The sequence below is a fragment of the Sinohyriopsis cumingii genome, chromosome 9 (assembly GCF_028554795.1).
Source record: "Sinohyriopsis cumingii isolate HCF-2022 chromosome 9, ASM2855479v2, whole genome shotgun sequence".
In the NCBI taxonomy this organism is placed as follows: Eukaryota; Metazoa; Mollusca; class Bivalvia; order Unionida; family Unionidae; genus Sinohyriopsis; species Sinohyriopsis cumingii.
Window position 1 is genome coordinate 74,082,161 of NC_142969.1, and position 26,235 is coordinate 74,108,395.

Genomic DNA, 26,235 nt, shown 5'->3' on the forward strand with positions numbered 1-26,235 from the left:
TTGTTCTTATGTCATATAGACAGGAGATTCATAGTTAAGCTCATGAAACTATCTTGGCTGGTCATTTAGGAGTCAATGAAACCTATCAGAAGTTCTTGCATAATTTTTAAATCTTCTTACAGCATGTTTCCAAATATTGTAGATCTTGTTTAATTTGTCAATGGCTGGTTTCAGTTCTATTATATATGGACTTGTTAAAAGAAAATGTTTTCTTTATGCAGAGTAATCTGATACTAATCTTTATAAACTATATCTCTGATTGTGAAGTAGCAAGATATAATATCCTGTCTACTTACTCAAAATTACAATTAAGGCAGGTCAAAAGTACAAAGGTAAGACTTTTTCAACCTGGTGATAAACTTCTGTCTCCAATACTTAAAAATCCTATTTAGGTTACATATTAACTGTCCTTACAAAGTTAAAAAGAAACTGATTTTGGAAATGTTCGGATTATTCAGTGGACATATAAAGTGCTCATTGGACTATAATTTGATTTTGAAACTAGTGTGAATTATTCAAAACAGTTCTAGAAGACACCATTTCGGAACATCAGGATTGTTGGCAAACAATTATATTCTTGGATCTGAAAATTATTCGGAACATTTCATTATTTTGGACCTTAATATGATTATTTTGGGTTCAGTTCATAATTATATGTTACTCTTAGATTTTCTTTTTAAAACATTGACAATTAAACATTTTATTAAGTTTTACAATACTTTTCAGATTTTCTTCTTTCTATGACTTAGTTTATGACCATAGACTTGTAACAGTTACTGATACAGGTGACAACCCTCTATCCAACATGACTTAGTCCTCATATCTTATGAAGTCACACATGTATGCATGTGAACTGTGGATTATAATCCATGAAAGTTACCAACAGGCATCCATGCAAGAGGATAGTCATGTAGAGTAAAAGATTGTGAATTACATTGGAAATCAGCAGAATACCGCTCTTACCACTGTACTTGAAAACCACGTCTTCATGATTGTGACATGATAAATACAATGAACTGCGCTTGTTTTTGGTATATATAAACTTTTTAAAAAAAGGAAATTACTCGACTTGTACTCTCTGTAAATCCACAAACTCATGGTTTCGTACATATGCACCGACTTGCCAGTGGTTTTCCATATCCACCAACACTAACTCAAGCTCGGCCATGCTAATCATGTGATCCTCAATAGCCATCGAGTTATGCATTGTACTGAAACTGCTTTGTGATGCCATGAAACGTTTGGAATAGACACGTATTCCAAAATGCAGCCATAACGAAATAATTTTACCAGCACCGTCTGTGACATTGGTTCCGACAATTCCACTGGGTGTAGTATAATAGTCAATGTGGTTGCGATTCATATCACACTCAGACCAAAGGTTGTTACCGTGTCAATTCCACAAATAGGATGTCACACATTTTAAGTTTACCAGTTCGATCTTCAAAATTCACAATCTCACATGGGTCAATGTCAACAACAATGTGGCTGGTTAACTAAGCCAAATCTCAGCCAAATCTGCCTTGGCGGAAAATCTGCTCAGATTTTCATCAATACAACATTTGAGTAAATATTAACATACATTTTGAATAATGTTAAGCCAACCTAAACGTAATTTCTATACACATTTGGTGGGATGGTGAATGCTCAAGTGCATGCAATTCTTTAACAACAACATGACCATATATTGGCGCATCTGACAATGATGGCTGTCAGTCTAGGCTATCGCCATGGGTTAAATAATCAACAATTTTAGGCGGAGGTACAAGCCAATACAAGTCAAAATATAAAATATGTTTGGGTCTTAGTATGTATGCTACCCAATGCATTCTAGGTCCCGTTGTCAAATCTAGGTTAACAATGCCATTTTGTATTATTTGCGGAATCCTCGACGCATGTTACGCCGCATAAAGACACATAAAAAAATGTTTGATTTTAGCAATGCTAACAGCACTGAAATCTCTGCGATGAATGGAAATATCCCACTGAATTTTTGCATTTACTGGCACTGGTAAATAAATGAAAATCTTTCTGTAATTACAAATTCCATCAATAATTTTCGTTTTGTTTGTTTACTCTATCATGATCATAACTGCAATCGCTTCAACCCTGGATGTTACTTCATCAATATATGTGTTTCCTCAACAGTGTTGTCGTTACAGGGTGTTTTTAATCACATTTATATTAGCGAATCATTGTCGGAGTGCACAATAATACTCACGAACAGATCCACAAGGTCGGCAAAGCTGGTTATGTGATTTAACTCGGATGCCGCATTTGAGACACATATTCCAACATGTCATGGAGAGCAAATGTAATTTGCAGTATACATAATGGCAGGTTCTGCTTGATAGTTAACATTTTCCATGGCCAACACATCTAGAGTCATTACATACCAATGCCACTGAACTTTATATATTGATAAATTGTATTCTAACATAAATAATCATCTGTGTTTTCATAAAAATCATCATTTATGTCTCTAATTGTTGCGAGTATTTTGAAGACAATATGTATATGCTGGCAAGCTTTCTCAAATACCCACACTGGCCAAGCCTGTAACTTGAACCCATGCAAATGTGACATGGCAGTGATCAGTAAAGGTGACCCCTTTAGACCAGTTGGTCACCCCCAGGACCCATGTTCTTTTTTGAATGATGGTGGACGTATTATCAGGCGTATGTGCTCCTCAGCATATACATATGGTCTTCAAAATACTCGCAGTGGACAGTATTTGATTATATAGCCATTTGCTGTAAAATACACCGCTGTGAAAGTAATATGCAATCCAGTGGTAGTGCATTTTACAAACATTTGTACACCAGTCTGCATCAACGAAGGATAAATGTCAAATATAATTTGGTGTCTCAACACAGTTTTATTTAATTCAGTTTCTGATGAAATCACTGAGTGCTGATTTCTATGATCACAATGTATTATAACAAAACATAAGTGACCACCGCTTGTACAATTACATCTGATGTTCTTGAAGCACAGCATGTATACTGACACTATCGCTTTTCTCTTTGCTTGTGAATCTCTTTCCGCAAAATTTATAACACTTCATGATTTGCTTAGATTCTTCATCGTCGAAAAAAGTCTCATATTCATCTAAAGGTGTTGTTCGTACTTCAATATATTAATGCTAAATATATCTTCCTCTAATTATTTCATTCCTGATGATCATCACTCTTAGGCTACTATATTCACTTAATGTTTTCAATGGCATCACTATCATCGTCATTGCAGTATTTATTCATGTTTGGGTTCTCTAAATTGTTAACTACTTCAGTTATTTCCTGTACAATATCAAAGGACTTTCCAAGATTTTTTTCTTCTCCCAAGTCATGTTTACCGGTACATCATTGCTACTCCAAGACAATTTATAAGTTTAATAAATTATTAATATGTCCAGACTATGTCTTTAACAAGTATGTGACTAATCTTTATGATATATTTATGCGAAACAGTAATTTAATCTTCAGCTGTAGCATTGTGCATAATTCACTGATCTGGTAAAATGAAACCACAATTTCATATGTCAATAGATTCTTTCAAAATAATATAATATCAATCTGTGACCTTTTGCCATTTATAATAGTGCAGAAATTGTCTAATATAAAAATATCCTCTGCTGCAGTTTGTATAAAATAATTTCAAACTACCTCTGCCAAAGAAAATAAAATCATTGTGGTGGTGATCAACATTCCTATTTCTGCAGGTACACAAGAATTTGTAGTATAGCCACAATAAATAATATATGCCTGATTGAAAACTTCAGCTGTGTGTAATGCAGAAGGGTCACTTTCTTTACCACACATGCATTAATGGAGATCAGGGTTATAATGAAAAATTGCTTATACAAGCAAAGTTATGAAAGTCTTTTTGTCCATCATCTTCTGAATAAGACCTTGTCAGACCCTTCGCATGTGTACCTGGGCTCAACTGATCTACTTATTTTGTTTGGTTCATGAGCCAATGACTGGTGGTAAGACCAGCAATTTATATGGGAAAAGCACAGATGTAAAGGAATACAACCTTCCAATTGGATTGATGAAAAAGAAAACATAACCAAGACTGAAAGAAAGAAATGTGAAAGAGCATGTCAATTTCTTTTCAATAAATTAAAAAGCCGTTTCTTTTTTTTCAAAAATCACCTTATTTAATAATAAAAATAAGCGTCTCGAACTCAAAACCATAAAATAAACATGCATTGTTTTAAACCTGAACATGTTTACAAGATTGACAAGTCTGGTTGAAATGAGTGTGTCTAGAATAGTGTAGCAGTTGCCGACGGACACAAAATGATGCATGATGGACCAAAGACAATACCAAAGCACAAAAAAGGCGTTAATAGCAAAAGCTCACTTGGCTTTACAGCCAAGTTAAGTAAAACAAGATCTCCCTCAAACAATGATACTCCGCTGGCCGAAATGAATTTCCAGAAACAAACGACTGTTTCTTTATGTTCACTGATGGTGTGGAAACTATCTCTGATATTCTGGAGGAAAAAGACAATTTTCAAAATGGTCACCATGAGAACCATAATGGGTGCAAGATTGGGACAATTTTTTTAGTGTGAAATGTTCTGGTGAAAACCCTATGTCGATATGACCATTCATTTAGGAAGAGTAGAGATACAATGTTTTTCAACATAGTCATTTTAGCAACTATACTGATAGTGCAGATTGGCATCATTAAAGACCAATGTTACGTCATAGGGCTTGAACTTAGGTGACAATTCCAGGTAAAACCAAACAAGCATTCAAGTCTTCCAAAATATAAATTTACTAAAATAAAATATAAAATCAAGCAATGTGATAAATAGTTTCAAATTGTATAATGGCTGTCATAGTTGCCATTGTGAATGTCACCTCCACAATGTTTTCATTATGACCATTAAAATCCTTTTGGTGAAAAACAAATGACTATATGACTATCCATTCAGAAGAATGCAAAAAAATTAAAGATGGCTTCAATGGTAGCCATGCTGATTGGAAGATTGGAACCATTTTAATTTACTTTCATATGGGCTTGATAATAAATCATCTGGTGCAAAACCACATGTTAATATGATTTTCCATTCCTGAGATGACAGTAACAATATTTCTATGATGGCTGCAATAACAGTCACATTTGATGTTAGATCAGCACCACAAACAAAATAAACAAGTTGTTTGGTTGCTTTGTCCAACTAAAAATGTGGCCTATTTTTAACCGACGCGAATGAAAATATATATACATGTAATGATGAGTGTCATGATTTTTTATACAGATAAATATGCATTAATGTTCAATAATATGCTGCTTTGACCAACTCTTTTTAGCAATTGGTTCAGTTAATAAATATAAAAATAAAAAAGTTTCATATTTCAACAGGCAACAGTATCCAAGATCTCAGAAAGTCAGCTTCATGTAAACAAAGAACATAATTAACCAAACCTGAAATGTAGGTCAGGGTCTTATATTTTTTGCAAATGGGTAAAACAAAGTCTTAAAATAAAAAATTAAATTTCATGACATTATAACAAAAATTGTGAGGAAATATTAACTAAACGATAGCGATATATATAGTCATGGGAGGATGAAACCATGTCTTTGTGACTAACATTGCCAGTTGATTACTGTACAACAAGAGTAACATTGTTTATGTGTGTCACCACTGTCGAGCAAGAGGTTGTTAGTTTCATCTCAAATTTTGTATTATTTTTTTGCACATTTATCTTCAAACTTTCTTCTAAGCATCCCTGTTTGTTACCTTATTTATTTACTTTTCTTAAAATCCCTTACCAGGACAGGCAATTAACCAAGGTTTGAAAATAAATGTAGCCAGTCATACTGACCAATATATGATAGTAAATGCCCATATTTTTTCCTGAAACAATGTAGTTTAAGGACAGTACAACTTTCCAAACATTAAGAATAGGAGCAATGTAAATATATTAATTATAAATTCAATCTCCACCTTAAGGAAACTCTTCCTTTCAGTTAATAATACAACAATTCAGTGTACAGTTGCTTAGTTATAATTTCTATAAAACATTTTACATGAACACAACACTATATGATAAAAGAGTTAACAATTTTAAAGAATCGTATAAAAAGCCTCATTTTATGTAAGACTAATAAAATGGTTACCAAGTGCAATGAATCTACTCAACTGTTTTCAAATATTTTGTAAGAAGAAATGAAAATATAATGTTCCTGGTCACATTATAAAACAGCAATGTCTTACCGTGCACACACAAATTTTGACATGGATGAACATGCTTCAATGACGGATCATAGCCAGCTTTCTTTCCAAAAGGTGGAGCCACAGAAAAACCTTGCCCCAATATTTGCTTATCCTTGGATTTTATCATTCCTCAGATCAATCTATTATTGATAAGTCTAGATATAATATTGTAATTAACTCATCATAGGACAATTAGAAATGCAAAACAACTTTGAGAACAGTTTTGTATTTAAACCATGAAAAAAAAGTTTTATAACATAGCATTTATTTTGGTGAACAAATGTGAAATACATGGTCACGGAGAGGTAAATAAGACTTGGTATAAATTTACAATAAATACACCTTTTGACAGAGCCAGGCAACAATATCACCGATGCCTAGTTTGCTTAACTTATTGCTTAACTCATTTTTTCACATAGATAAATTAGCTCGTCATTTAAACTCCTCTCTCACTGCCGATAATATCCAAGATCCGTATGATTGAGACATTTTGCAAAGCGAAATGTAGATGCTATAAGAAGTATACCGCATATAAATTTGGACTGCTTTGTTCCATGCTGCCACCTATCAGTTTAAAGGGAAGATAACTGGCTTTGATCCCTCATTTGTTTGATGCATATTTTAGGCTGAATCCATCTGGATCGAGATGATTTTCAACCCCAAACTTTTCCCACATCTCTTGGTATATCATGTCACTGCAAAAAAATCATTAATTTCTCTTACTGATTATATTCAGACATTGCAGTTAGATTCTAACAAGCATGTACATTCAGTGTCTTACTATTACATGTAGAAAAGCACATGCCAAAAATAAGTATAAACATAAGCATACAAAGGAATTCTAGGTTTGCACAATTTTAGGTAACACCATCAACAACTTCATGACGAAGCTTTTTGTACAATACCAAATCACTAGAACTAGTAATACAAACTTCACGAAACTTGTTGTTTTTAACATGTAAGGAAGAGCAATCACCTTCCCGTTATTAGCATGTGTGGTGGTGTGGCAAGAGTGGTAGGGGTAAAGGCCACCACATATTCATATATATCTGAGCATAATTTAGCTCAACCAGTTTAACAGCCAATTCTCCCCCCTGCTGGATTAATTTGTAATAAGCTTAATGTCCACATGTGAAATATCATCCATGTAATGGGTTACTTAACAAATGGTGGGGGCCAGAATCAGCTAGCTGATTCTTTCCCCAACCCCCAACCAAATAGTTTATTATTATTAATGGGTTCTTTCGTAATATACTTAAGGCCTACAAGTGAAATGCCATACATTGAATGGGTCACCTAACAAATGGGGTGGGGTGGGCAGAATCAGCTAACCGATTTTTCCCCACTACAACTAATTGTTTTATTTCTTTCATCAATGGACTTTTTCTTAATCTGCTTAAGGGTCCACATGTGAAATATGATACATGTAATAAGTTCATGTAACAAACTCATATAGGATTTGTTTTAAATGAGCCATTACATTAAATTTAATACAGATTACAATTTCAGATTAATAACCTTTCAAAAATCACCTAGATCGAATAAAATACAGCTTTTAATTATTGTGCATACTTCTTCTTAGTAACCTAACACTATATTAAAATGGTCACTTGCAAGGTTTTGTAAATAAATTCCAGACTGAGTGAAAGTTTGTGAACTCTTTTCCCTGATCGATAGGACCAAGGCGACATATGATATCAAGTGAATTGTTGTTACTTCATCGGCACTTTTGTTGGGAGACATTCAGCCTCAGACCATTTGAAAAAATTATCTGTGGCTGCAACAATATATTTGTTCTCACTGTCTGTTATTGGAAGAGGACAGATAATACTGATTCCAACTAATCTCAACACTCTTGATGGCACTGGTAAAGAATTCAGAGGAGGTACTGCTTGTATTGGCCTAGATTCACTCTTTTGCATTTATTGCAGTCACTGACATATTGCATTATATGTTGTTTCATCCCCATCCAGTAATACCCTTCCTGGCATTTTGCATGTTTTGTCATGTCCACCATGTGTATTTACCTGTTACAATAAAAATATAACAATTCAGTTATATTTTCTAAAGTACAAGAAAAGAATGTTTACAATTATAATTATGTACTTTGTGTACCACTGAGAGAAAAAAGAGAGTAAGAAAAAGAGCTAGAGAGAAAGAAGAGAGAAACGAATTGAGATAGAAAAGACAGGAAAAGAGAGAGGGATAGAAGGAGAGAGAATGACATGAAGAGGAGTATATGATAGTTCTTAAGGCAGATGGTGAAATAAAAGAGAAAGAGAGAGAAAAAGTGAGAGAGGATGACAGAAAGAAAGAGATGGAGAAGAAAGAGAGGGCAAGAGGAATATACATAGAAGAAAAGTGAGAGATAGAGGAGATAGAAGAAGACAGAGGAAGAAAAAGAGTAGAGGAATAGAAAGAAAGAGGAAGAGAGACACAGAGGAAGTGACAGAGAGAGAGGAAGACAGGACAAGAGGGAGGAAGAAAGAGAAAGGGATTAAGGGGACAAGAGAGGAGGCAAAGAGGAAGATTTAAGGAAGTGAAATGGAAAAAAGAAAATAGAACGGAAAAAAGAGACAACAGAACACATGACGGGGGGAGAGAAAGGAAGATAGAGAGAGGAAGAAACAGATGAAGAATGAGCAGAAAACAAAAAAATATCGAGATAGGAAGCAAGGATGACAGGGAGGAAGAGTGAGAAAGACAGAGGGAAGACAAGAGAGAGAGAGAGAGAGAGAGAGAAAGACAGTTATTAAGATAGAGAAAAACAGACGAAGACAGAGAGCAGAGACAAACAGATTCCACCCGTTGGAAAAAATAATGGATAATTGATTTTGATAGAGGATGGATTCAAGATATCTCAAGTACCCACGTTAGCAGAGCCTGAGACTCAAACCCACAGACACAGAGGTGATATGGCAGTGATCAGAAACGGTGAGTGCTTTAGACACTGGACACTCGGGGCCCCTAAAACATATATAAAAGCCACTGATACAGCTATGACATGTAATATAAACGCATTTACAGTAACAAGAATCACCTTAGAAAACAGGTTACAACAGTTCCTCGTGAAACATGAGATTTCATTACAGTATTCTGAACAGTGTTACTGATGTAGGTTTCCACTGTCTGTCACATTGCCAACACAAGTTTAGTAGCTGACTGTTTTAGGCAGAGGCTGGATTGCCTCATCGAAATCGGTTCTAAGGACTTTGATGAGAACTTTATTAATTCAAAATACGAAATTAGTGTAATAGATTTGTTATGGCAAATAACGTTTTCCTCATTGGGAGATTCATTCTCATGAGAACTGGGAGTTGTGTGTGATTTTGATTTTTTAACGTAGCTTTATCAATTTTTCAGTCATATTGCTTGAACTGGGAGCTTATGACTTTGACTCAAAACAGTGCATCATCAAAATGGGGTAGGATGCAACTGTTTTTAGACCACGATTTCTTGTGTATAAAGCACATTAATATAGCTGCAATATCGAGACTTATACAGTATAATGTTAGGAACGCCTTAACTTACAACCTTTGAGAAGACATGTAATAAAATGCCCTTGAGATTTTGGAATTAATTGTCAAATGACTCATTAGTTTGGAAATCTGTTGTGAACCCAGCCTTTGTGTGTAAGGAGGACATACCTTGTAAAAATAATAGCATGATTGTTTCTTTATTTAGATTCCTTATCAATGCTTTCTACAAAATCAAATAAATATTGCATAGTCTTTATTACATATGCAGTATTTAATTTGTTTTTATGATTAGCTTCATTTGAATGTTAATTGATGTTTATGAATTAAGTAGTTGCCCCATTGAAGGCCCCGTTGCGTGGTCAGTAAAGAATTGAATTTTAAAAGCACTGGCTGCATTACTGTTTCCAAAATTAGAAATTAATGTTTGAATGAGGGACTACTATATCATTAAGGTTGCTAACTGAGCAACCTAACACTGTTACCCTAGTTTTACTGTGTAAGCCTTCGCCCTGGTAAGTATAGTGGGATTAGGGCTTTTAATTGTCTTACTTTCTGAACAAACCGTACTGGTGGCCTAGTAGTTAGAGTGTTTGCCTAAGATGAGGGAGATTATGGGTTCAATACACGACCAGGTCATAAGAAAGACTTATAAAAATGGTACTAACAGCCGCAGCATTAAGAGGTTAGTGCTAGAACTGGTTGGCCAGGTGTCAGGATAATGTGACTGTCGGTCTTAGTCTGATAGGACCGATTTTAAGTTCAATATCATTAAAAAAAACTTGTTTTAAAGATTCTGTTACAAATACATTGTTCAAGGAGTCACGTGCATAAATCCAGGGGGACTCAACAAAATAATCTGAATCGGACCTCATATTTGCTAAGGCCAGTGTTGTGTGACTGAGTGGGAGAAGATGCTACATGTCTGTAGCATAATGCCTATTGTTAGATATCACTACAAACTTTCTAACTGCATATATGATTGCGATATAACTGAAAATATTTTAAAGCTACATTAAAAATTTAAATCACACAGACATTTCCTAAATAATATCTGTTGCATTCATGTTACGTTGTCTAATTGCTTTGGTCGTACTGAAATTACCATTACGCCTTTTTATTTCAGGAAGTATATCCAGATAGAATCGGTTAATTTAGTTATTTTTAAATGTTTGGACCACCAAGCAGTTTATTTTTTTTAAAGTTTTGGACCACCAAGAGTTATTAACCACTTTGTTAAAGAAAATTTACAATTAGTTCACAAATATTAGGCATATCTCGTCTTCCACAACTCTTCAGTCTACTAAAATGATGGTCAACACATTTTGAAGAAAAAAAATACCCGATTTGATCTGTATTTACTTCTGTAAGGAGAAAGGCATCATAGTAAACATTGTATGATTCACACAGAATCAAATATGAGCAGTTTAACCCATATGGACTGTATGCGAGAATTTCTTGGAAACTTGTCCTTGTTGTTGAATGCTGATAGTTTATGCTATAGATCAATGATTATTCAGGCAGTACATGGACCCTCCACCAGTATGTATCTGGGTGATTCCCTACTTGGTATGACTGGCTGGTACCCTAGAAGCAGCTTCTTATAAGTCTTCTAACTTCTATTGCATAGTAAAAACGTAAATTTGTTGTTGATGCATCAAAATACTGATTATCCTGATTTCTTGGAAGATATCAAAATTGGGCTTGATAACTATTCCTAGAAAAAATGAAAATGATGTAAAACACAAGGTTTAGGTATAAATAACATTCAGCTTGAATTAAAGGCATTTGAGTTAATTGGATTAAATATAATCACTTTGATTTTTTTAATGACCTCATTTTACATATAGATCATTTTTTCTTCCCATTGCAATCCAATATTTCTGATTATTGTAATTAAAAGGAATGTATGGTATTATTAATTAAATCCCAAATAATCCTAGAATTACAGACACAAGTCTTAATTATTTAAAGGCCTGAATAAGTTAAATCCAAAACTGTGGGTGTTGCTGTTCCTGTAGTAGCTTATGGAGTGTTCACGTTCCAACAGTCTTTTGTTGAATCACAGTAGCATAATTCCAGGTTTGAATTCATTATGTATTCCAGTGACTGTCTCTATCCAAGATTTTTTTCAGAGAACTGTCGTGTTTCCAGAGAAAATAATCACTTGAATTTAATAATTTGAAGAAAAAGATTCCAACCCAGAATAAAATACCGAACACAACTAATAATTCAACTTGAAAGTGCTAGATCTTAAAGTATGACTGAAAAATCCTCTCAATTACAAGATTACATAGTACTATACTTGACCTCAGGTCACTATTAGCATTTTCTAAAGAAAACCTAATACATAACTGACAGTTAATTTCTAGAATGATCCTGATGCTTACAAAATGACAAATGTTAGTTATTATTAGAAAGCAGAACCTGGACTATGCGAATTAAACTAAGGGAATTTCAAAACATAGACCCAGACCAAAACAAACATATCTACTTCTTTTGTTAATATTGAACCTGATATTAAGCGTATACACATATAGAATATTTTAGCTATGTATTATTTGTTTACAAAACTAAGTTTATAAAATATCAGTTCAGGTCAACCAGACGATGAACTCAGTTTTGGACAAGGTCAAGTCCAACATACAACGTTACATTACAATAGCATGTAATGAAATACAAATTTAAAAACAAAAAACTAAAAAAAACAGTGAGAATAAAATTTATATAACAGCAGAATGTTATGAAGATAATATATTAAACTTCTTGCCCCTGGAGTGTAGTACTTGAAATATATTGATGTGCAATGCTTTAAACAAATCATCAGATGTGATCAGAAAAATACACTAACACTGTGAATTCCTTTATTGATGGTTACCACAAACAATTAATTGCAAGAACCCGTCATAATCTGTATTGGAAGACGAGCTCATGTATTAAGGATATCCACTTAGTAACATCTATAAGTTGAAATTACATGATTATAACATGCTATATAAATGCATCATTCTAGATTGCTTGGATCTTTTGTTGTATCAAAATAATTATATTTCCGAACATTATAGCACCATCAGAAATACATTTATTACATACTACAAAATTTCACATGAAAATAAATAAATCGCTGTTAATGCTATCATCTGTACCTTCAAGATGGTTTAACAAAAAATTGTGATTACTGAATCTCACAATATTAAACTGAGTACATCTTATGTCAAAATTACTTGTTCGAGTATATCTAAATCATATTTGGTTAATGGTGCATGCTTTCATTTTTGATTTGATATGTTGCTAGAGATGTTAACAATTCAACTAGTTTACGTTTTCTACTGGCTACAACTCAAAAAATTTATGACTGTGATAATCAGGTTAAAACGTTTACATTTGATGTGCTTGTAGATGATATTCACTAGTAGCTGTTGCTGTTAAAACAAATTAATATTATGTTACAATAATATTTTAGTCAGTGTGCACTCAAGACCCTATTGTTAGTGCTTCCTATTGTCAGTATTGGTTTCTTTACATTGCTTAGAGTTGTTCCATTTAAACGTACCTGTACCCAGGGAAGGCAGTGTTATAAAACTATATGCCACGGTACCTTGATTTCACAGAGTATATATTAAAATGATAAGAAATTTCTAAGTTATATCTTTGGGTGAGTAACCACATTAAAAGTGCCTTCTCTGGGTTCCATGTATGTTTAAATGGAACAACTCTTACCTGGTAAACAGATGAACAATTCCTATTTCGAATGATATCAATGTTTGGGGAATGTAATATCTGAAAGTAAAAGGGAATATTTCGTTTTAGGAAAAAAACTGCAAGTCAAGTGTGAAAGCAAAACTTAAGAAAATGACGAGAATAGCATGGTCAATGGAGGAGAAAGCAGCTGTAGAAAGACAACTGGGACAACTTATAATAACTGTTTCACTACCAGGAAGAGTAACATGTGAAGAGGCAAAGAAGAAGGAACCTATTATGGCAAGGTGTCCATGGAGCCAGATTAATGGGACATTCTATACCTTAAATGCAAGTCTAGTACTATTGTATTGCTCTAACCTAAGTCTATCTGAATATTCTGAAGGCAAAACTTATTAAACATCTTTCAGATAAATCTGTTGATGCAAAGGTTCTGTTTCCAGATGTGTAAAATGTTAATCGATAAGATTATATCACATCCATATTCTTGACTTGTATTATGCACCTGTTTCAAGTGTGGTCAAATGTCTGATTCCCTCGTCTCATTTTTATCATTCTTTTGCACTTACGGAAAAAATCTAATTGTTATTATAGCGCATATAACTTACACTTTCTTTGCTTCTTTCTTTGAATATGTTAAGATGCAATTATTTGAATTACATAAATACATTTACAGTTTACAAAGGAAATTGTTTTGCGCCTTGATGTTCCTTCGATAATCAAATTGACAGTGTGACGTTTCATCAAGTTTGGAAAGAACTACCTAATCTGATTATAATAGAGATTGTCCATGCATGCAGTAATGAAAAGTAAGATGATATTTAAAGGCAACAATGCAGCAGTATTGCATTTGTGTTCTGTGATGCCATTTTTAGATGGATGTTGATGTCCTTTCTTTCACCTGTCAACACCCTTTGATTACCCTCAATCGTACAGTTTTTTTTTTAATACTTTTTTTCACTTTAATACCATTGTAATCAACATTTAGAATGTTGTTCATGAGTGGGCTCAATATGTGAGTTGTGGCCAGCATTTTGCATTTATTTATTAATGACATACATATTGACTGAAGTGACTTTATTTGGGCTGCATCCTTTATATTAAATATTTTTGTGGTGATGAACATGTACTGTATGCAGTGAAATATGTCATATTTATACATGCTTATCTGGCTCAATTGAATTATAATGAAATTTAACCATTTCATGTTTTTCTTCTTCTTCTCAACTTCCTACTGCTATTTAGTTTTAATTCTTTTGTTTCAAAAAGTATTGGGTGGGTGGCCATATCAGCTTAGTAAGTGTATCACTGCGTTTTTAATCCACTGGGCATGAGTTCACTACACTGAGAGGAAAAACAAAGCTTGACTTTACATCCTAAATAAGAAAACTCAAGCCAGATTTTATTTTCAGATACAGGAAATGCACGTGATAATGAAGGAGTCTGAGAAGCTCATATGTCCCTTAATATTTTAATCGAGATAGGTTTGCTAGAATTACCTACATATGATATAGAACCTTTCAACATAAATCGCTTATAATTCTCAAAACTAAAGTCAGACTGATTTGTTTCATCCAACATATTTATTGCTTTCAGTACAGGACTGTGACCATGGCCTCTTAAGATAGGAGCCTTTCTAAAGTTTGTCTGTATTATGTTGCTTATGTTTCAATCTTCTGCAATCAGAAATAGCACGCAGTTACTTGTTGCAATATTCCATTTTGAAATTCCTTACCTGTGTTGATACATGTCAGGTACCAACTGATCATCTCTCAAGATATATACCTTAACCACATCATAATTAATACTTTTTTGCAATGACAACGAAGTGTAGATTGTATTCGTTTTGCCAATAAGTACACTTTGTACATATATTTCAATGCTCTCTTGGCCATATGCATATACATCCTCTTCTCTAACAATTGATACTAACCTATTATTTATGAAAGCGTCAAAATAAAACCGTTCATGTGATGGCAGAGTCGCTTTCTACTTTTCAGTTATATTTGTTTTAAATCTAAATTGCATTTCCCTTTTTTCCTTTTCTCTCTGTACTGTCATCTCTTCTTTTTTATTTTCATTTGCTTATAGACAACTCCGTTGGCCTAGTGGCTAGAGCATCAGTCCTGGATATGGCAAGTTGCTGGTTCGAACTCTGGCTGAGTCATACCAGAGACATACAAATGGCACAGCTTCCGCGCTAGGTACTCAGCATTAACAGTTTAATTTGGCGCTTGTTATCCTGGTGTTAGTATAATGTGTCTTGGTAGGACAGCAGCATGATACCCAAGTGCTAGACATCACTATATACTGCCACACTGCTGACATTGTAGTGATATGACTGAAAAATTGTTATAGCTATGATAAATATTCAAATAGCACACACACACACACACACACACACACACACACTCCATTTGCACATCTTCTTTATCTCTCTCTCTCTTTCCATTTTCTGAAATTGCGGTTTTCTTTCTCTTCTTCAAATGAATTCCAGTAGCGATGCAAACAAATGCCAATATTGAACGTGATATGTCAATAGCCTCGATTGTGATAATGTGCCAACAGTCTTCATATATCGGGGTGATATAATATAAAATGTCTTAAATCAATTCAGTACATTTCCAAAATATTGATTCAGTCTATGAAGTGAGAACGAGTACCTTGAAATTCCAGTGAATACTTTAAAGAAATGAATCCTCCCTCTGAAATATTAACTGAAATGCAACCTAAATTGAGTTAAGACATGCAATAAAGAAGTTCTGTTACTTCTCCCATTGTAAACATATCCCAAAATTTAATAACAGAACCAGTATGAAGGTTATTTTGAGAACATTTTAAGTTCTAAACAAGGTCAGGTCTCTTACTATAACTTCAGTTAAGAACATGTAATGCAGCAATTACATTGGAATTTCCAAGAGGAACACCATTGTCCTAAATTCAAACTCAAGTAAACAGTTATCTCAGGTAATATTTATCTTAATATATAACCTAAAATCATAGATTAATATTAGTTATGTATTATTTTGTTTACACAAAAATAAGAGCTTTGTCAGGTATGTATTAAACTCACTTACTGACCAAGGTCAATATCACAATTTAGAGTTACGTAACAAATAATCATAATGGCCAACAAATACAAATTAAATATACATCACAAGCGTTGTTACATGTTTTTAAAGAAGCTTTTCTATATGTCAGCGGTATCTTGAGTCTTGGCTACTTCCCACATATCTATTGAGAGAAAAAATTCTTGCATTGTACCACCTGTATAATACGTACAAGGACAAACCACCACCAAGTTTGGATTTATTGCAAAATACCGCTGTAACAATGGATCCTTTGAGAACAGTGAAAAGTAACCTGACGTTTACAGCATTACAGGGATCCCCTGCTACCATTGGTCTAAAAATGTATTTCAAACTGAAATAGAGTATGTCTTTAATCAAGGAGAGCTGTGAAAGTGAACGGAAATGTACAACTGTACAGAACTCCGCTCCCATCCGTAGTCCAAAAGTGATTGGTGCATAATTTAGGACAATTTAGGATGGAGAGTCCCTAGATTTTGTCATCCTCCTCTACGGTAATGCCTTGTTTCCGGGGTGATATTTTACAATAAATTTCAATGAAATTGTTCGGATATTCACATGCACAATCGTTTTAAGTGAACTATGCTCATTGGATTCATTATAGAAAAATTTGAAGATAACAACTTGTAAAGAAGCATTGTCTGCTTGTACCACTCCACCTTGAGGATTGCCATAAAAGTTTACCACACGTAGTCTAAATGGTTCTTATTGAAAATGATGCCACTTAAACAGTCAACATGGCCAACACAGCATCCATCTTGACAATATTGTTCTCGTTACTTTTGAGTGGATAGTCGAACCAATATTAGGTTCTCACCAACAGACGTCTTGTAATGTCTTGGTCCTAAAAGAAAATGGCGCCGATCTGATGTTAGGTACGGCCAGCATGGTAGGCATCTTGAAAATCGTTTTTCTACCTCATACTAGACAGTTATATAGCCATTGGGTCTTCACGGAAAAAAGTATGATGTCTAGTCTGTTTGAAACAAAAATGGTGCTGATCTGATGTATAATATAGATTCAGCAGTGTTGCTTTGGTCCTATTTGTTTGATCTTCTTGGAGGTGACATCATGAACTTGTTACGATATGTGATCTGAAACGGTTTCAATGCAATATTTTACATGTAAACAATTGAATACTGATAATGTCAGATGTTCAAAAAGTAGGAATAAAAAATAACTGAATTTAATTTCATGCTCCCCCTCACCTATCTCGTACAATTGTAATAGTTGTAAATCTCGTCATCAGTTACTAGCATCAATTTGATGCTGAAGATAATAAACACTCGCATTATTGTTATTATGACTTTCATAGTCTACTTGCCGGATGCCAGGAATAAGTTCATATTTGTACTGGACATTATCCTGTGGGAAAGGCAAGACAATAAGAGAGGTCTTGCACAGTTAGTTATTCTTTATGATTTGTAATTTTGATATTTTGCGATCTCCCCAAAGTACATACATCATCACCTCTGTGTATGATTACACATATCGCAATCTTCTTTTACATAATTACATACACGTTTTAGGTGCGTTATGGGCAGTCATCCCGAAAGTTGGTTTACGGGAAGGACATGATATAGTTTACATTTCAAATCAAAATATATATACATATATTGTATTTCTTAAATAGTAATTATGTATATGTTTTAAATAAGTATATATACTTATGTTATAGTCTTATTCATGTTTTCGGTTCGTGGGCAGATATATAAATTTCATGGGCAGTTTTGACCTTTAGGTTGAAGTTGACAAAGTAACTGCCCAAAAATACGTTTACGAAGAACAAACATATAGCATTCTGCCCGCGAATACGGCCACGGCGAACAATATATAGCGTACTGCCCACAAATACGTTCACAAGTAACAAATATATAGCATGACTTTCAGGTGTGCGCGCGCAAAATGGTTCTCAAGACACGACCATAAACACTAATCTATTAAAGCATCCTTTGCAATGGCCAGCGTACATATAGCGGACGTCAGGTTCGTTTTTCACAGCTTGTTTGAAATAAATGGATGATTATATATCCAGTGTAAAAACTTGTCTTGACAGCTTATGGATGCTAATGTTTGACATTTATTGTGAAGATGATTGTTCACTACTTGTTGATGAATTCGTAGCTTCTGTTAATCGATGCTATAGCTCAATTTAACTGTCATACACTGATATGTTTAAGTCTGCTTGCACAGTTTACTAAGCAGAGTTATGAAAATATAACAAATTGGTTTAATAACTTTCAGAGTTTGTTTTACTATTACTCAATATTTGTTTCAAGTACTATAAAGGCTGTGATAGGTTGGGTGGGGGGCGGTTGGGGGGGGTTGTGGTGGGTACTGCCAGTTATGAATATTACTGGTCCTAGATGTCCAACCTAATATTTATGACATATAGGTTCAACATCTTACTGCCAGCAGAAATAGTGTTCTGTAGTATTTTTCCCAGTCAATCGTTTATGGATATATTATGTCATGTACTATGCTTGTTTAATTCTTTCATCTCAGTTCTGACTTTACCATTGAATGCTATAATGTTCCTAGACGAGCGGTATTCTTGGTTATTAAAATTATATATATATATATATATATATATATATATATATATATATATATATATATATATATATATATATATATATATACACATATAACTGAAGGTGAGTTCTCATTATTCCCTAACAATTGTAATTAGTGGGGCTGTAGCAATTGATGGTCTGAGAATACAAGTTAACTGGATCAAAACTTGGGAAAACAACAAACTGTTTTCTTCCTTTGACAGGCATCATAAAGTTTTGCATCTTTGTCTCTCTGATGACTGTGATACACAAGCTACAAACTTTGCCTTAGAATGTACCTGATTTTTGATACTTGTTACTGAAGGGGGGTGAGTAACAAAATTATTAAAGGTGGAATGTATGCAAACCGTGCTGGAAATAGATATGTGTCAGCAACTGCAACATGTAAGCTTCAATCGATTTGCAACTATAAGCTTTATCCTGTAAATATTAACAGTTCACACCCTTTATAAAATATGATTTTGTGTTTGATTAACTGGAACTGTTAATTTTTTATGTTAAGGAATTTATTGTTTTAACCCTAGCAAATATAATATAATTAGGTCAAAAGTTCCAGTTTGTTTATTGTTTCCAAAGTTGATTATTGTAACTGGAAGAACCTGTTTCTAAGTGTTAAATGAAACGAAAGAGATATTGTTTACTCAAGTGATATAAATTAAAAGTTTAAAATGAACTGAAAGAAATATTGTTTATTCAAGTGATACAAAATAAATGTAAAAGTGTATATTTATTAAGAAGTGTATTATCACTTGCAAATAAATGAAGATTTATCTTATTTTGTTCTTTACTTGGTACAAAATTATACCTGGATTGGGCAATAATTACTTGGACTCCATTTGGAAAAGAAACATCTATGTGTTCTAAATACCTAAAGTTCATATCATAATGCTCTTTTAATGGATGATTATGCTTTTCAGCTGACGTTACCATATTGCCAAAAGTGAACTAATAGCATCGCTTTCGGTGAGGCCCACTAATCATATTTGTAAATGAATTATGCATACAATAGAGAAATAGCTCTTAAAATATCTTATGAGTTGAACAATGTGTGCACACAAATAAACAAGAAGCAAATCTTTGAATTTGTATGCCACACATGCAAGCGAATTGGTGGTTTTCATATGTAACTTGTGTACACTTATGGCTTTTGTCTGTATTACTTTTAGTATTTATATTCACACACCAGAAAACAACCATTTTTGTCTGATTCAGGTGCTAATGCAAAACTTATTTCAGCTGTAACTGAAGTATACATAATTTTTCCTGATGCTGAGGCCTACTGTGTAGACAGTACAGCTGTAAGTCATCAAATCAAATGGAAGACAACAGTGTGCATTTGAAGAAAATGATATATACCCAGTACCATTTAGAGTCATCTTAAAGAAAAGTCACAATGCACACTGATACAAGTGGTTTTAGAAAATGCATTTGTTCCACCTACATTTTAACTTAACCCAAAAGTTCAGTCTCTTGCCTAAAATTCAATCAGATGTATGCATTTATTCCATAAAACACAAAGATAGAATGAACCAAATCATTTTCATTATTGAGTTAGGTAGTAGGCTATGTTAAAGAGTGCAATCACTTTATTGATTTTTTTTTCCATTACATTATTATTTGTTATAAAATGACATTTCTTAGTGGAGTGCTAGCAACTGTAACTTGAGGAATATTTTGTACATGCTGGCCTAAGTGTCATGGATATACTGAGCTACATTTTCCTTTAGTAGGTACACAACTATCATGAGACACGCTTGATTAAATCCTGAATTTGTCAGTTACACTTACAAGTCCACTGGTAGAATTTAAAATCTGTGATAGTTTGGGAACCCTTTTTGCAAAACTGCAAATCACTTTGCCTTCATAGCCAATGAATTCAAGCCACTGATAATTGTCAAACCATTGTGGCTGAAAATGTGATTGTCTCTTAGGTGTGTCCTATTTGATATTTTTGCTGCCACAGAGTCTGGATGATGTCTCTGAAGAAATAGTTCATCTAGACTCTGTTGCAGTTTTACATTTTATATGTTCAATTGAATGAATTTTCTTTCTTTGAATCATTCTTATGTCATAACTTGCGAAAATAGTTTAGTTAACAATATTTATTCTAACAGAAAAGATCACCTCACTTGACAAATCATCCTGCTAAAGTGATCATGGCATACACTTTATCTTTGAAATTCAAATATTGCCCGCTCGTTAATTAATATAACTAATATTGCACATTGAAGGTGATCATCTGTATCATCAGTTTTAAAAAATAAAGACATAATACTATCATTTAATCACTGCATACAGGAAACAGACACTTGTGTCTGTAAAGTGCCTTTCATTGGATTACTTTGGTTTATTCAAACCAAACAGCGATCCACTCAGGATTTTCTAGGGTAGATACAGAGAATATATTATGGTCATTCAGAACACTATCAATACATCAGACCAGATTGTTTTTGTTATTATTTAGGCAAAATAACTTAGTAAGTCAGATGGCAAACATGAGGACGGTGATATATTATGTGGAATTTGCATTGAATCATCTGATCCCAGAAGATTTTATACAATGCCACTAGCTGTGATAATCATCAAGTGCATCTGCAAGGCACCATAAGGCTTATCAAGATACCATAATAAGGAAAGACGAAGAAAAAGTAAAACGATGACCCAAAGACAATTCCTGCAAATGTGTGCAAAAACGATTCCACAGATTACAGATGAAAACTTTACTATATTTAGCTTGAAATATACTCAGACCTGAGACTGTATAAAAGACTGCTCATTTGTGAGGCATTATCAGTGCTAGGGCTTGAGGTAATAACTTGCTATATGTTTGGTAAGGCAAAATAAGGTCCCTTATGACTTAAATTAAATTGAAACTGTGAAAAAACAAAAGGTTCAAATGCAGTAAACTTTTGTTTTCCACCATTTGTTATTTTACAGTGCCATTAATGGTCATTTCTTTTATCTGTTTAATCTCTAGCCAATTTTAAGCCATCATCACTAACCAAGTCTCTAAATGAATTATTGGCATATTTAGCTAAAATGGTGTCTACTGTTCCATTACATCATTGATTGTTTAGCTTGCTTGTATGGAGCCTAACACCATTTTTCAGGACATTATAGGCTTTACATGGCAGCCAGCATATTTATTGGAGGAAATCAACACACATAAAGCTACTGGCAAGCTTTCTCATATACACGCATTGGTTGGACTAGAGAGAGTTGATTAGTTTGGGTGAAGTGCGTGCCTAGACCATCCTGTAACCCAGGGCCCCATGACTGAATACAGCTTAAATAAATTAACCCAATCAAATTCCTTTTTGCATTTAAATCATAACATCCACCATACAAAGTGACACATGTCTCAAGTAAGATTTTCCAATTTGTATATTTTTTGCAACTTTTAATTCTGAGTTGATGCATGTGGATGTGGATATTCAGTTACTGAATACTTAGCTACTTATATAAGGAGCTTTCACATTGGGAAAAGCTTGCAATTGGGATTTTATTTGCAAGAGGGCAATTAATTGTTCAAAACACTGTTTTAGCTAACTACATATGCCAAGGTTGATGCATAAAAAAGAGGATCAATAAATCCTAGCTGGTGAATATAATTTTGTCAAAACTTGGTAGAAAGCGAGAAGGCCTTTTAATTTTATACAGCTGTTTCATTAAGGAACCAACTATAATAGCATTAGAGGTCTATGAGTAAAAAACACATTTAGGACCAACTAGACATCAAAACCATATGCAGAGTTCCATCTACGGCCAACTAGACATCAAATAGGTCATCTAGTGAAAGCACAATTTCAAAATGACCAACCATCTAGGAGAAGTAGCACTGAAAGGGTTTTCCAGATGGCCATTAAAACAGCCATATTGGAGGTTAGATTGGCACTATTTTCATTTACGTCCAACTAGACATAAGAAGTCTTTCACTGATATGACGATTCATTCAGGAGAAGTAGTGATAACAAGATTTTCAGGATGGCCACATTGGTGGCCTTATAGGATGTCTGTACAGTACCATAATTCTCATTCAGGACCTGCTAGGCATCAACATAAGTATTTTGTACACATGTTGTCATGCTGACATAATTATCCATTCAGAAGTAGCAATAAAAAGTTTCTTGATATGGCCACTGTGGCAACCACATTGTATGTGTGAGTGGCACCATCTTGTTTTTTCTTCCAGATATTTTCACACAAATATCGTATTTAAAGATAACATGAATTCATACAAGATCTTGTCGGTTTATTTCATAACAGATTTTTCCCCATATTAACACAATCTTTTGAGAACATTTATGCATTATAGTTCTAGAAATTTTTTCATGCTGCCAGAAACTATGAAAATCACAGCAGAAAGTGTGATGTTATATCTTTATTCAGCACTGAAAAATATTTATGAACTCTTAAAGTTTTTTCGCCTATATTAACTTAATTTAATGAAGATTTTCAGACTATAACCTTTCCATTGGATTTATTGTTTCAAACATGGCGTAAAAAGTATGTTATAGTAACCAATTTTTACATTGCCTTCACCATCGCAGAAATCTCTATTGTCAATTTCCTAGTAAAGAAAAAACAAGAAAATAAATGGACAGTTAATATTCACTTCAGGATCACAGACCTGAGGCAAATATGACATTGTTAAATCAAACATTTTTATTGTGTTTCCTTTGACCTAAATATATATATACTTGCTGTTACTGTAAACGAATGCTGGCTGTAAACGAATGCTAGTGACCCAGTTGATAGCATAAGGATTTCAAAACAAGTGTGAGGAAATGAAAAACATGGCCAAAGAAAATGCATACTAAGGTTCTACTTTGTATTTATTATGTTCTTCTAACCAGCAGGGAGAGGGGTAAACAAACCTCGTAAAATGTCGATCTGAGCCTTGTATCCACCAGATGGGCTGAGGTGAACTGACCTTTTGGGGGTTTTAAGGATTAGTCTTTAAAATTAAGGCCTTAAAAATGTTGAGATCTTATATTAAAAATGACAATTTGAGCCTTGGAGATTCATGTCCACAGGTGCCCAAATAAAAAGGGGGGTGCAAGGGGCAAGCTTGTTGATGTGTTATAAAATAACTGACTTATCATTGGTTTGCTGACAGGTGATGTGTCATTAAATCACTGTTGTAATATTAATAATGAGTGAGTCTGCACTATCGAATTCCATACAGCTAAACTAGTTCAACAACTAGAGGCAATTAAGAAATATATCTACGTTCGTGATTCTGTCAAATGGCAGATACAACAGCATCAGGAAGCTTAAGTGGCATTTACAGAAGGTAAAGAGCAGTTATACTTATTATCTTTTTAGGGATGTGTTTGGATTTTGCCCTCAAGCTAGAACAGTCAATGGATATATAATAAATCGCCATGGTCTGAATTTATCCCCAAGCTGGGGCAATCGATGGGTAAAGTCTTATCCAAAGTCGGGGTTTTATTCAAGCTTCAGGTGCATGTTTTTGTGCATGTCCATCCCCTTGCATAAAACACAGTTACACGTTTTTTTATATAGATATTTTTCAGATGTAAACAGGAATAATAAGTATTTGCGAGTGTTTGAATGGAATGGGTTCATTATGAATCGAGTGGCACAACATTTCAAAAGCAAAATTGGATTGAAATGCAAGAACTGTAGTACGGAATTAGTGTCGGTTCTAGATCGTTGAATGGAATTGTGTGTGTGTGATTGGATTTTTAACGTAGCTTGAATAATTTTTCAGTTATATTGCTACGATGTCTGCAGTGTGGCAGTTTATAGTGATGTATAGCACTGGGGCATCATGCTGCAGACATGTAGTATGATGTTGTACCCAGTCACATTATCCTGACACCAGGCCGATCAGTCCTAACACTAACTCGTAATGCTGAGCGTCTAGCGAGGCAGCTGTTAATACCATTTTTGTAAGTCTTTGGTATGACTTGGCCGGGGTTTGAACCCATGACCTCCCGCTTCAGAGGCGGACGCTCTAACCACTAGGACACCGGAGCGGTCAGAATGGAATTGTTACAATTACAATGGAAGCAATTTGTATTATGCTTGTTGGAGCATTCCTCACTGATGGCTGTCAGTGACATCATCATGGAAATGTGTAACAGCTACATTTTGTAAGAACAAGGTGTAGTTGGTGAACAATACAGACACTTTTCTGCCATTTCCACTGGTATCATATCATATGATCTTCCCTCATTTTCTTCCATTTCCATGTATTTGGCCATGAAAGCAATGAAGACCTAGAGAGATTTAGTAAAATTTGTAATTGAACTTGCTTTCATAATAGTCTGTAGGAGGGTTCCTCTTCCAGGCTGTCGTGTCATCGTCGTGGAGAGGTGTAACAGAGCTAACAGTTACATGTTGAAATAACATTGACATAAGATTGTGGCAACGTCATATAACGTTGTGGCAATGTGATTTGGTGAACTTGCTGGAATGCTGTATAATGTTATTTAAAAAAACTTCCTACAACATACTCACAACATATAAAACCTATATACAAATCTGATGAAAGCTGCTTGTGTTTCTGAAACACATATTCCATACTGGTGGCAAGAATGTCCAAATCTACATTACAAAAATGAAAACATTACCATCCATTTAGGAGTTGCAAATGTATGAAATCCTCTTGTTGGGTAATTTTACTAACAGGCTTCACAGCAGGACCTTCCATTAGATTTAAATGTGGCAGGTAAGTTGACAAAGTAGGGTGGGGGGTTGGGGGACGTACCCTAATGGGGATAATTCATTTTTTTAAAGTAGCATGGTGTAAGGTAAAAGTAGATGGGCTGGTAAGGAATCCACTGAATTTAAGACTAAAGGTTCAGACATTTGTTTTTAAGAAAAAAATGAAGGAAGGAAACAATACAACATATATTTTAATATCACTTTAATGTTTATTTTCTAGATTTAATTAAGATTATAAATCAGAATCAGTCTCCAACTCCACTGTAAAGTTTATCTATTACTTCTTCTGCTCAGGCACCTGCAAATTAAAACAAAATTGTAATGCTTAAATAAAGTCATATCATCTCAGCACTACTTGCATATGCAGAAGTCATGTTAATCAGCATTATAAAAATGTATGAAATTTTCTTCACTGCACTTGTGCTTCCCTTAATATCGTTAAGCCAAGATACAAGATAACTCTG

The 26,235-nt window shown here is 34.1% G+C and overlaps 1 protein-coding gene across 3 annotated transcripts in view; it reads left to right on the plus strand.

Annotated features, from left to right (window-relative positions):
* Positions 1–26,235, plus strand: part of LOC149792028 (uncharacterized) — a 147,370-nt gene that overhangs the window by 64,424 nt on the left and 56,711 nt on the right. For 2 of the 3 annotated variants that reach the window (XM_089970520.1, XM_089970519.1), the window contains exon 2: positions 13,522–13,740. In XM_089970520.1, coding sequence (XP_089826646.1) covers positions 13,522–13,740 — 219 coding nt within the window. Of the gene's footprint in view, positions 1–7,151; positions 9,170–13,521; positions 13,741–26,235 lie in introns of those variants that run through there. The other variant, XR_016423466.1, reaches the window with a different exon arrangement.